Raw genomic sequence first — 12,891 nt, 5'->3', positions numbered from 1 at the left:
TGTTTTCTCCCTTTTATACATCCCCAACACCAACAAACGAAGGAGTGTTTCGCCCAACTGGTCGATTTAACAATGTTTGATGTAACACATTTAATGCCTTGATTGCATCCTTTTGATCAATCACAGTTGAAATATTGATTTCACTTGCACCTTGGGAAATCATTTCAATATTGATGCCAGCCCGACCCAGCGTTTCAAACATTTGACCTGCAATACCAATGCTTGATTTCATATTCTTGCCCACAAGCGAAACAATGCATAATTTACGTGTGACGTCAACTGTACCATATTTACGCAATTCATTCAATGCCTGCTTCAACCGCTTTTCAGGCAAGTTTGAATGTAAGGCCATTGACACACGGACCTCTGAAGTTGAAATCAAATCAACAACAAGCTTCCATTGGTCCAGAATGGAGAAAACATGAGCCAAAAAGCCATGAGATCGGTCCTTGTGATTTGAATGAATGTTAAGAACAAGTATATTGTTCTTGGTAGTAACAGCTGTAGGGCCCTTATGAAGTTGTTGCACATTGAAAAAACTCGATGGCACCCGTTCAAGAGCCTTTGGGGGATGAGGAGGTGTGGCATGTCCTGGGGTTCCTGTGAAATTATCAGGGTAAATCACTGTACCACTGCCTGTAGGATTTATGACATTCTTAATACGAATAGGGATTCTTGCATTAATAACTTGCTCCATGGTAAAGGGATGAATTACTTCAGATCCATAGTATGTCAACTCAGCAGCCTCCTCAGGAGTAATAATGCTAAGCAACCGAGCAGTTGGGACCTTGCGAGGATCTGCTGTGAAAATACCATCAACCTCTTTCCAAATCTGTAACTCCTCAGCCTTGAGCGCAACTGCAGCCAGAGCTGCGCAAAAATCTGTATATCCACGACCAACTCCATTGATAAGTCCTCCAGGAACCACGCCGAAATAGCCAGTAATTACAGGGATCTCGCCCTTTTTGCACTTGCGTTCAATTTCATGCTTGATGTGAGCCTTAACATAATCATAAAATTCAGCATCCAAAGTGTTGTTCTTGTTTGCTGGATTTGGGCTCTTATAAGTTGATGGCACAATGTGTGATAGATCAATGTACTGTGCTTTTAGTCCACGATCATTGATCAATGCAGCCATGTACAAACACGCCAGTTTTTCTCCGGCCGAAATGATGGAATCCAAAGTGCGGGGGGAAATCTCATCAAGAACTCGTACTGCAGACATGATGCCGATAATCAAATCACACTCCTTATTAATGTCTCGTTCCAGAGTCTTGCGTAATTCTGGAGACTTGATGTGTAACCGTGCAACTTCCAAATGAGATTCGCGAATTGCTTCAATTTTGTTTGTGCACTGACGTTCGGCTTCCTTTGCAACAGCCTCAAGTTCTGCAGTGTCCAGAACATCGTCTGGGTGCACTGAACCGTCATGTAAAGAGGTTTCATCTGACGACGCATTTCCGCGGACAGAAGTGATGGCGTAATCAGCAGCTTGCAGCAGCCGAGTGGTTGTACCCTCTTCCTTAGTATTGGTGGATCGAGCAGAGCATACCACAGCGACCCGGTATCCATCATGAGAGTAGGCCTTGACAATTTTTTCAGCAATATCTTCTGGGAACTTCCCGACTGAAGTACCGCCAAACTTCTGGACAACCCATGGAGTAGTCACTGAAAGAGAGGTCACAGCAGCTGCAAGAGAACTAGGAGAGGCCATCTTTTTTGTTATTTTTTTTTTTTATCTGGTTGGTTTGTTGGGGATGGGAAAAAGTATGGATGGGCTAACGGAATCAAAAAAAAAAAAAAAAAAGGTTTTAAACAGTACGTGTGGCTTTTTTTTTTAATTGATTTGGCTGGCTCGATTGACTCATTTAATTCATTTTTTTTTTTTCAGTTGACTTATTACAATCACAGTTACAATATTTGTTACAGATAATTATTTTGAATTACGTAATGTATTGCCGTTATATTTTTTTTATTATTTTATTTTTTTTATGCATCACCACCACCACCATCACCACAAAAGTCCGCCTGAAGCAGCCATTTTGTTGTTGTTTGTGTGTTTTCATTTTCATTTTCGTGTTTGTGTGCAGCCAACAAGCCTCTCTTTAATTTTTTTTTTTATTTACCACCACCACCATTAAAAAACCCTAAACCTTTTCATCGTTTTTTTTTTTTTTTTTTTTTTTTTTTTCCTAAAAAAACCTTCACATTCTTACTTACATCCGTTCATCTTTACAATTTAAATTCAATCCAAAATAACCTTTCACAACCACCACCTCAAATTATCATCATCATCATCATCATCATCACCTTCTTCCTATTCCCTCCCTTTCCTTTCATCCCACCCACCCATCGCAAGCGACAATGAGTGCAGGCCTGAGCAAGGCCACATCCGTCTCACCAAAAGCCTCAGCGCATTCTGCAGCAGCTGCAGCAACACCAGCCGCAAATATCCCAGCATCTTCACCACCTTCTACTACTACTTCTACTTCTGCTGCTAACACTATTACTACCACAGCTCCAACTACTACTACTAATAATAATAATAATAATAAACTTGCACCTTCTCAACAATCTACACGCGTCAAACTTACTCAAACAAACTCATCCTCTCTTGCTCAACCTTCTTTGCAACAACAGCATCAGCCCGCGCCTGCACCCACGGCTCAAACTTCATCACGCCGTCACTCTTCTTCTCTCGCTGCAGCAGCTCCTACATTACGAACCCCAGGACATCGTCCTTCCATAGTTACCACTTCCACAAACCCTACATTGACTGCTCCTTCTACAGGCCCTCTCAATTATTCATCCCCAACCTCTCATCCTGCACAGGGTCATGCCGGCAGTACGCGCAGCTCAGGTCGTAGGTCTCTTGGAGAATCTCTCCTTCGCATCTTTTCCTGCTTTAGCATATCCCGCGACTCTCACCAGTCCCACCACCATGCCCAGCGTTTTGCTTATTCCAGTTCATCTCCTGCCTCAGGTAATGGTGCAAACGCTTCTACTGCCAATGCTGTCACATCTTCTCAAGGTCCTATAAGAACTCCTCCCACGCGTCAGACCCACCAGCACCCATCACCATCTCAAACAGCCTCCCGCGCTCAGACTTCAGCTAAGCGCTCCCATTCAATTTCTAAAAAACGCTTGGCTACTGCTACTACTTCCTCTAATACTAATACTGCTGCGTCTAAACCATCTACTAAATCTACATCTGCTGCTGCCGCCGCTACTACATCCCTTAGACCCCCTGAAAAATCTCACACGCGATCAAAATCAGCAGCCTCTTCTCGCTCTACTGCATCTTCCGCCTCAACTTCCTCTTCCTCTTCAACTTCCTCTTCCGCTTCAACTTCTGCCGCACAAACCCCTTTGCATCCAGACGAGTCGTACGAAGCAGAAATCCCACCCAGACATGCTTCTCCAGCCCTTCCATCGGTTTCAACAGCCTCCCCTCATGGCAGCATACAACCTCCAACTACCTCCGGCCGTTCTTCTCTCGAACACACTAGAAATCTTCTCCACAGAGCCCGTGATAAGTTATCAGAAAAGTTTTCTGATGACCATACTCCAGACTCTACCGGTGAATCTTCATCTTCTTCAGGTACCGCAACAACTACTTCTTCTTCAACAGCTGCAACAACAACAACTACAGTAGGTGCAGCAGCAGTAGCAGCAGCGTCAGCAGCAGTGACATCATCGGCAGCAACAACTGCTGCTGCTGCTGCTGCTGCTGCTGCTGCTTCTTCAGCTTCTTCTTCTACACCCACTTCTCATCTCCAACCAACTTCTACAACGTCTTCAACTATTTCATCATCCTCTACAGACTCTCAAAATCAGTATGAATACGAGGATTATCCCCAGGTCCAGTACAACCCCGATGAAAAAGACGACGGCTCCTATTACCCCTATGAAGGCATGGTTAATGAAGAGGGATACTTACTCTCTACCCTTGGTCCCGAGGCAGCATTACTCAAACCCGCCACGCCGGAAATGTCGGGCCGGAAATGCCTTGTGCTTGACCTCGATGAGACTCTGGTTCACTCTTCTTTCAAATACCTGCGCAGGGCTGACTTTGTTATCCCAGTGGAAATTGACTTACAATACCATAACGTATATGTCATTAAACGCCCCGGAGTCGACGAGTTTATGCGCCGTGTCGGCCAGCTTTACGAAATAGTTGTCTTCACTGCGTCTGTGTCGCGCTATGGAGATCCGCTGCTGGACCAGCTGGATATCCATAATGTCGTGCACCACAGACTTTTCCGTGAAAGCTGCTTCAACCACCAAGGCAATTATATTAAAGACCTCTCAGTTCTTGGTCGGCCTCTTAAGGATACCATCATTATAGACAACTCTCCAACATCCTATGCTTTCCACCCCCAGCATGCTATTCCGGTCTCGTCTTGGTTTTCAGATGCTCACGATAATGAGCTCCTAGATATGATTCCCTTTCTCGAAGACTTGGCATCTGACAAGGTCGCTGACGTGTCTCTCTCGCTGGACGTGAATTACGACGACGACATGATTGAAGAAGACGAAGAAGTTCAAGCAGAGGGCGCGCGACACCTTGTTCATATGCAATTTGAAGAAGAACGGTATGAGGAAGAACAACGTCAGCAAGAGGAAGAAGCTGCGGCTGCTCTACAGCAGGAACAGCTACAAATTCCTCAAGTTGACGAACCTTCGGATGACGGACCACCTATTGTTATCCCAAGGATTTCAGGTTCTTAAAAAAAAACTTTTCAAAATCACTAAAAAAAAGACAAAAATCATTATCTTTAAAAAAAAAAAAAAAAACAAGAAACACGAAAAAAAAAATATTATACCCCATTTGTCACTTCTTTATATTTTTATTATTATTATTGTTTCTTCTTTCCCGATTATCTCCATCTTGTTTTTTTTTTTTTTTTTTTTCCCTCTTCCCTATTCTCTTCATTTTTTCTCCACACTTTTCTTCTTCCTCTTTTAATTTCTAATTTTATGCATACTTTGTTATTTTAGATTTTTTTTTTTTTTTGTTTTGCAAAAATCGCAAAATTGCACTTTCACACCCTTTTATATATATATATAGTAATTTATAATTTATTATTCTTCATCATAATCTTCATTATTTTCAGCATCTTGCTGCTGCTGATCGTTATTAATCGCAGTTCCCAAAATATGCTTCTTACGTTCAGGAACATATGGCACAGTACCTTTCTTTGAGTTTCTCCGCAAGTTGTCCTCCTTGTGCTTAATTTTAGCCAACTCTTCACGTTTCGTATCCTTAGCACGCTTGACTGCAATCGGAACTTGTCTGTGTCTTGAGATTCTGCGAATATCGTGCATATGCTTGTACCGCTCCTTGAGCGCGTCGTCGTAATTCTTCTTGGATAACTGCCGCGCATTCATAATTCCAACCCGCTCGCTCGCATTGCGGCGCCACAGCCGCACATTGCCGTCATCGCTACCACTCACTATAAACTTGGAGTCAGAAGTAAACCGCACGCAAAATACATGCTGCATCCGCTTCGTGTGATAAATGTCCCGAGAGTGGCCTTCCCGTTGCCGGTAAATTCGCAACGTCCGATCATAACTGGCACTCACAATCTCCTGTCCAGTGGGATCAAAATCAACATCCATAACAGCAGCAACATGATCTTTCATCACGTTTTGTGCCTTGTCCAGGTTCCGCATATCATACAGATACACATTGTGGTCCTCACTACCAGCACAGAAAATAAAAGCCTCCATTGGATTCCATGCCAGAGCATTGGTGCGCAGTGTTGTGACCAGTTTTTGCACAGGTGTCGATGTTCGGATATCATACAACACAATCGAACGATCACTACCTGCTGTAGCAACAACAGAAGTTTCAGTCATATTAAACTTGACAGTTGACACATTGTCAGCACCCCAACTCAAATTTGCAACCGCCCGGTTCGACCGCGAACTGTCCCAAAGTTCAACGCTGTCACCTGCAGTAACAAACTTGGGCTCGTCTCGATGATGGTCAACTCCCATAAATGCTCCAGTGCCTTTGTATGTAGCCAGCGGCTTGATCTCGTCCTCCGACGCGCCTCCAGTTCCTTGACCACCTCCCTTGACGTATCGGCGGCTTCCAATGTGATCCTCCTTTGTTGCAACTGCTCCAGCAACGTCCCACAATTTAACTGTCTTATCTGCTGAGCACGACAGCAAATTTCCCTCAAGGTCTACTGTCATGCCTCTCACAATATCTGAGTGTGCTTGCACAGATAACGCTTCTTCTTGTGACGCCAGGTCCCACAGTTTCACCACACCATCGCCGGATCCTGTCGCAACGTGTGCAAGAGTTCGTGTGTTCTTAGCAATCGAGTACACACCGTCAATGTGACCACGACCCATTTGCCCCACAAATGGCTGCGCAAATACGCGGTCCAGCTTCGTGGCGTTCAGAGCGCGCGTGTACTCACGAGCTCGCTCAAAAGGGTGTAGGGCCGGATCCAGGTTTCGCGGCAGGCGCTGTGAGTCGTCCGCACGCACCGGCAGGTAATTATCAGATGATCTGCTAATAGTTTTAATTTTCATGGTATATGGTGTGTAGTTGTTAGAAGGTATAAGAGGGGAGGGAGATGAGCCTTGGTGATAAGGTCAGTAAGAGAAAAGAAGAAATGTGCTTCTGTAGGGAAAGGCGAGTGGTGATAAAAAAAATTTTCAAAAAAAAAATATTATGTAAAATATTATGTAATTATAAATGATATGCGGCTACTATTTGTGCGGCGCATTCTTAAGGTTTTGCTAATTGATTAGTAGGATCTTTTTTAATATTTCAAAACGATTAGTATTCAAATTGTAATTTTTAAAACAAAAACTATTAAGCTTCAAAAAAAAAAAAATTTGTAATTTTTACAAATGCCGAGAATTTTTGAACATGTAGTTTTGGCAGATGTTGTTTTGTTTTCTCTTAATTACGCAGCTTCATGTATGAGATCACAGATCGGTTGAACATATACGTATATACGTAGCTGGTGCTAAAACTTTTTTAGAAGGTGGTGATTTCTTTTAGAACTTCAATAATAAGACCTTTTCATATTTGTTTTAAAAAATAAATTTAGGTATCAAAAATTTTTTAAAGTAAACTATTTAAAGAATCACATTAGATCTTAAAAAAAAAATTTAGACAATCCCGAGACACGATGTCAAACCTTCTTTCAAGAAAATGGCAATGGGGTTCAAATAAACTACAATAGAAAAAAAAATAGGGTATTCATTTCTTTCCATCCCCGCTCTTTACCAAATAATAATATTGTTTTTTTTTTTAAATTAAATTAAATTCATCTGTCTCGCTCTAAACATAACATTGGTGGATGAAAATCAAAAAAAAAAAAAAAAAAAAAAAAAAACGTAGCTTGGTAACTTTTAATAAGAAAATAATCAATGCATTCACTTAAAGCAGATTACTTTCGGATTCTTAAGTGGCACATTAATCAAAAGAATTCTAGTATACAATATACGCATCTACTATTTTGTAAATTGAAGGCCTTTTTTTAAAGCAGTAAATTGCGTGATATTCATAGATACCCACTCTGGAGCTATTACTTTTCGGTGATAGTTCAAGGGTTCAAAAAGTTTAAGTAAGACAAGCCAATTGATTTTAAAAATAAATTTATTTTTATTTTTATTTTTATTTTTATTATATTTTTTTTTCAAATGAAAAAAAAAACACGTTAAATTCTATTTCATAGTAAAAATATTATTTATATCAATTATCTAAGATATAGAGGTTTTTTTTTTTTTGATTTTTATATAAACACCTACTGACCCTCCATCTTTCTTAAATTATTCAACTCACAATGATTCTGCGACTAGTTTTCATTTTTGTGCTATTTATCTCTTTAACAAATTCTATTGAATACATTCCAAATCGGTTCATTGTGGAGTACCAAGATCATAAAACTCTTTCAAAAAGATCGATCAAAGGCGACTCTACTGAAGCTTTCATCGCAAGCCTTAAGTTGAATGGGATTCCTGCATACCCCATTCACTCTTACTCTACTCATGGAATATTTCATGGCTCTTCAATTTCAATTTCCAAATCATTTCCTAATGACCATGTACTAAATCTTTTAAAATCCCACCCAGACGTCAAAAAGGTATGGCCCGTTCGTCTTATCAAACTTCACCAGGACCCACAAGATCACCCTTTAGTTGATTCTTCCATCGACAATACTTTCAATCCTGTGGGATCATCAGACACGGTTCTTCTTGATTCATATCAAAATGGGTTTATTTCAAATAATATAGCTGCTATTACTTCCAACACTACCAATGCAACCAATTTGACTGGATTTCAATACCCGCCTTGGAACCCTCACAAAGTTACCGGGGTTTCAGAACTTCATGCTCGCAATATAACTGGTAAGGGAGTTACTATTGGAATTGTTGACAGTGGTGTATATTACTTGGGAGAACCACTTGGTGGTGGAATTGGCACCGGGTATAAGGTTTTAGGAGGATACAACTTTGTAGGAGGTGTTTATGATCAAGAGTTTCAGGGCTATAGTACATTCTCACCAAACGACAATGTAACTGACTGTTATGGACATGGAACCCATACTGCTGGAATTATTGCGGCTTTCGATAATAAAAACTTTATTGGAGTAGCACCTGATGCCAATCTTCGAATCTACAAGGTTTTTGGGTGCGTTGGAACATCTAGTGACGATTCCATAGTTAATGGCCTGTTAAGAGCATTCCAAGACAATAACGACATTTTAAGTTTATCTTTAGGTGTCGATGGTGTTATGTTCACAGACAATCCTTTGGCTGAAATCGCTACAAGAATCAATAACGCAGGCATCTTTGTTGCCATTTCTGCTGCAAATTCTGGAAACTTTGGACCTTTCTTTGGTAATGGTTTAGCTGCCGGTAATCATCTAACTTCAGTAGCTGCATCTGTAAGTGGTCAATACCTAGTATACGAAGCTTTGGCAAAGTCGTCTTCAGGAGAAACTTTTAATTTTGCTTATTCTACTGCCTCAGGCATTCAGCCAAATACTACTGGAACTTTTCGCTTACAGCTTTATGATCAAACTGCTTGTGAACTAAATGGAAAGATTTCAAATAATACAAATCAGGATTTAATAGCCTTACTATTTCCTCAAGACTCATGCAAAAATAATCAATTCTATTATTCCGTTGGTACACAGGGCTATCCTGTTGTGTTCACTTATAACAATAACTCTACACTTACTTCAACTAGTACTTATCCTGATCCAGTGCGAGGACTATATGACCCCATTTCTATCCGTGGCTCTATTATTGGGTCTTTCCCCACCTGGGCCCAACAGCAAATTTTAGCTGGGAATACAATAGATCTTGTATTTCAAGAATCAAGCTTAATTCCCCGAAGTTTATTTTCTTTAGATAGTCCAGATTTGCTACAAGTTAGTCGCTATACCAGCATGGGGCCTAACTACAATGGAGCACTGTTTCCTCAAATTACAGCTCCAGGAAGTAACATTTACTCGACATTTTTATTCAATGAATTTGCAACAATGACTGGAACAAGTATGGCAGCACCCTATGTATGTGATTTCAAGAAATGCAATGGACCTAAATAGCTAACGTTGCACAGGTTGCCGGTGTGGCTGCCCTTTACTTAAGTACTATGGAAAATAGAACCAAAAATAGTGATACTGCAATTAACCTTCATCAACGAATGATCCAAACGGCAACACCTCTGCAATTTTCTCTTGATTCAAGCTCTACAAAGTAAGTTCCTCACAATTTATTTCTTCTTGTCTAACTTTTTTTTAGTACTTATGCGGCACCACTGATTCAACAAGGTTTTGGATTCATCAATGCAACAAGATTTATAGACACTAAAACCCTCATCACTTCAGACCCCAACCTTTCCCTTGGGATATCATCAAATTTGGATACAATTTTTAACGTGACACTTTATAATGGCAATGATTACACAGTACAGTACACCATTGTGCATAACCCAGCCGTCACGGTTTTTACAAAAAGACCAGATGACATGATTCCTTCATATTTTCCTCCATTCATATACAAGTTTGCATCAGTTACTGGTGCTTCTAAAACAATCACAATCTTCCCAATGTCCAGTCAAGTAATTAATCTTGGGATAAAAGCCCCTGATACAGTCCCCGCAGAATATGGTCCTGTATATCAAGGCAAAATCCTTTTTAGCGGAAATAATGGTGAACAGGTATCTGCTGCATACGTTGGCACATTTGTTGACGGCTACAAAGCCTGGAGTCATACACATCAACCATTACTACTTTTCAATGCAATTAGTAATGCAACAATTTTGGATTCCAGCGTGAAGCGACCCCCTGTTATCAACAATGGGCTCGATTCTTTGATTTATTTGCCACTTCTTATCGGTGCTTCTGAAATTGACATTGCTTTGGTCAATGAATCTTTCTCGGAAAACAATATTGTTTTGCCATTAACAGAGGGTCAAAATGGGGTTTTAAATTTTGTCGATGGGTTTCCTTACCCTTATTCTTCTCGATCGCTTGGCGGGTCGTTTTATCTTTTTGAAATCACAGCTTCCACTGCTATACCTGATGGAATATACCGTGTTTTGGTAAATGTACTCCCTGGTGTCCCTGATGACAATTCTATAAACACAAACAATCTTACATCATGGCAAACTTTTGTTTCAGAGCCCTTTTATTTTATTTACTCACCAAACGATACAACTGTTGGTAGGGCGCGTGGTGGACCATACAGAGGAAGAGATGACAGAGGCAGGAAAAGTTATAGATATGAGAATGATGGCGAATCTTTTAAATTTCATGATTTGCATCCCAGACAAGATCAAAATATTCAAGAGCAAACTGATCTCTCTTCAAATAACGGAACTTTTAATGCTACGATTTTTACCGGAGTGGAATTAATAAGTTTAAATGCAAACTACTCTATGGGATACTCACCTTATGATACTATCCAAATCTCAATTGAGCTCAATATTGCACAAAATTTAATTGTTGGTCAACAAGCAAGCATTGAAATAGCTCCTGAGTTTCACAATTTCCCCTCACAATTTCTGATCTACAATGACGTTGGTGAAGCCATTATACAAGTGACTATTGACTCAGAAACAAATATTTTGACAGTTACAGTGATTCAAAACTGGGATGTGATTTACGTCACAGGATCTATTATTTTTACAGCCTTTTTAAAAAATCCGGAACAGTATACTTCAGACCGGCTCGTTCCTTTAACTTTTGTTAAACAATCGCTCAATGAGGGTAGTGTACTTATGCTTGATATGGCCATTGTTGATGTATATTTTTTGTCAATTCAGGCTCGTGTACTTGAATCTTCTGGAGTTATTTACATTTACATTCCTTCGGCCTTCACTGATTGGACAGAAATGCAAGTTGGCGTCACTTCGGCCTACAATTTTTTATGTTCGGGCATTGCAGTCGAACAAACAGAAGCGTTAGAAAATTCACAAGTGCCGTACACAACTGTTCCTGGAGCTTCTGTCGACTGTGCTGGGAACTTTGCAGTGATAAATATTTCAGAGCCGCCTGCAAACAATAGAGCGATTAGGATATCTGTTCCAGTGATAACACCATCTTTTGTTGCTAATTCGGCAGTAAGCGCTGCCATAAAATGCAACTTCGCTGGATCTCAATTCACTTATTATCTTGAAACAGTCCTAAATAATGTAGCACTGCGATCAAATGCTTTGTCGTTGACAGGTAAAAGGGTTTAAATATTTTTCTAAAAGTAAAAGCTGTAAATACATTTCATAGATTTTTAATAAAAAGAGTTGGTTTAAAAAGGGGTAAATAATATGGAACATGACCCTTTATGTTCGTTTGTTTGTTTTTATTCAAGGGTTATAGAATCGACCCTTTATGTTCATTTTTATTGTTTTTTTGTTCCACTAATGATAATTAAAAGCTACCCCAACCCTTGCGGATACTTAGAATTGACCTTATTTTTGTCCACAAAGATTCGTACAAGAATTTTATTTAAACATTGAGCTTACGTAATTATATTGGTCTAGAGTCGGAGCCAAAATCTTGAAACAATGAAAATCAGCTTCTCGAGATCTGTTAATAAAACTGTTCTACTGAAACCATAACTTGAAAAAAAAGCATGTTATTATATTATTAAGTTTTTTTATTTATATATTAATTTTTTTAAAATAATAATTATTATTAAACCTCTAGCTCAAAAACATTGCTAGAGCCAAATTTGCCTATTGTAGATGGGTCAGTCTCCTTTTATATCTAAGTGAAAGTGACTTTCTTGTAAATTTAAATATTTTAAAAGATTTCACTTTTACGTCACATTTAAATAAATTTTCTCTGAAAGCCAAAGTTATAATATTTTAACTTATACCGTTTTTGCAGAAGCCATGGCTAAAGAAGAAAATGGTAAAAGTGATCATAATAACACTTGTAATTTTTTAAAAATAGGTTTAATTTTTAATAAATTATCATTTTTATATAGAAAAAAACAGTTGCTCTTAAATATAAATTGATTTATTTTTTTTGTTCAATATTTTTCTTGAAATTTGTTGCTAAACTTCAATTGAAGTTTGTTTAGGCTCTATAGTTTCACTTAAAAGTCTTTATAAAGAGTTAAAGGACAATTATTCTATCAAATATTGTTACCATAGGTTGGTTAAACTTCGAAAAAGTTTCCGTTGATTGAGTGCTAATCGACTGTTATTTTTCATATTAGCCCAAAGTCACAATTTTTTTAAAGCCTGAATTAGCTTGCTATTTAAATGAAAATGTAGCCACTGTGATTTGTAAAGTACTGTCCATAAAATTATTTCCCATATCCCTCATTTAAAAATTGATATTTATCCTTTTTATTTTTTGTTCAACAAATTGACTGTACAGTCAATACATGTATTTTTCAAATTTT

At 39.1% G+C, this 12,891-nt stretch overlaps 4 protein-coding genes across 4 annotated transcripts; 2 read left to right on the top strand and 2 right to left on the bottom strand.

The window, feature by feature from the left end:
- Nucleotides 1-13: 13 nt before the first annotated feature.
- SAPINGB_P002727 (uncharacterized protein) lies at nt 14-1,714 on the bottom strand (the record flags this gene model as incomplete). Its single annotated transcript, XM_031997445.1, has 1 exon — nt 14-1,714. The coding sequence occupies one exon, from the start codon at nt 1,712-1,714 to the stop codon at nt 14-16; it is 1,701 nt and encodes a 566-aa protein (XP_031853336.1).
- A 650-nt stretch (nt 1,715-2,364) lies between these two features.
- SAPINGB_P002726 (uncharacterized protein) lies at nt 2,365-4,731 on the top strand (the record flags this gene model as incomplete). Its single annotated transcript, XM_031997444.1, has 1 exon — nt 2,365-4,731. One exon carries the CDS (start codon nt 2,365-2,367, stop codon nt 4,729-4,731), a length of 2,367 nt encoding a protein of 788 aa, XP_031853335.1.
- A 354-nt stretch (nt 4,732-5,085) lies between these two features.
- On the bottom strand, nt 5,086-6,549 carry SAPINGB_P002725 (uncharacterized protein; the record flags this gene model as incomplete). Its single annotated transcript, XM_031997443.1, has 1 exon — nt 5,086-6,549. The coding sequence occupies one exon, from the start codon at nt 6,547-6,549 to the stop codon at nt 5,086-5,088; it is 1,464 nt and encodes a 487-aa protein (XP_031853334.1).
- A 1,265-nt stretch (nt 6,550-7,814) lies between these two features.
- On the top strand, nt 7,815-11,722 carry SAPINGB_P002724 (uncharacterized protein; the record flags this gene model as incomplete). The annotated part of the gene is made up of 3 exons (XM_031997442.1): nt 7,815-9,548; nt 9,599-9,735; nt 9,781-11,722. The coding sequence occupies 3 exons, from the start codon at nt 7,815-7,817 to the stop codon at nt 11,720-11,722; spliced, it is 3,813 nt and encodes a 1,270-aa protein (XP_031853333.1).
- Nucleotides 11,723-12,891: the final 1,169 nt, after the last annotated feature.

Source organism: Magnusiomyces paraingens, assembly GCF_902498895.1.
Source record: "Magnusiomyces paraingens strain CBS 517.90 genome assembly, contig: contig2, whole genome shotgun sequence".
NCBI classification, from domain to species: Eukaryota; Fungi; Ascomycota; class Dipodascomycetes; order Dipodascales; family Dipodascaceae; genus Magnusiomyces; species Magnusiomyces paraingens.
The sequence above is the reverse complement of the archived record's forward strand: the minus strand, read 5'-3'. Positions and strand labels throughout refer to the sequence as shown.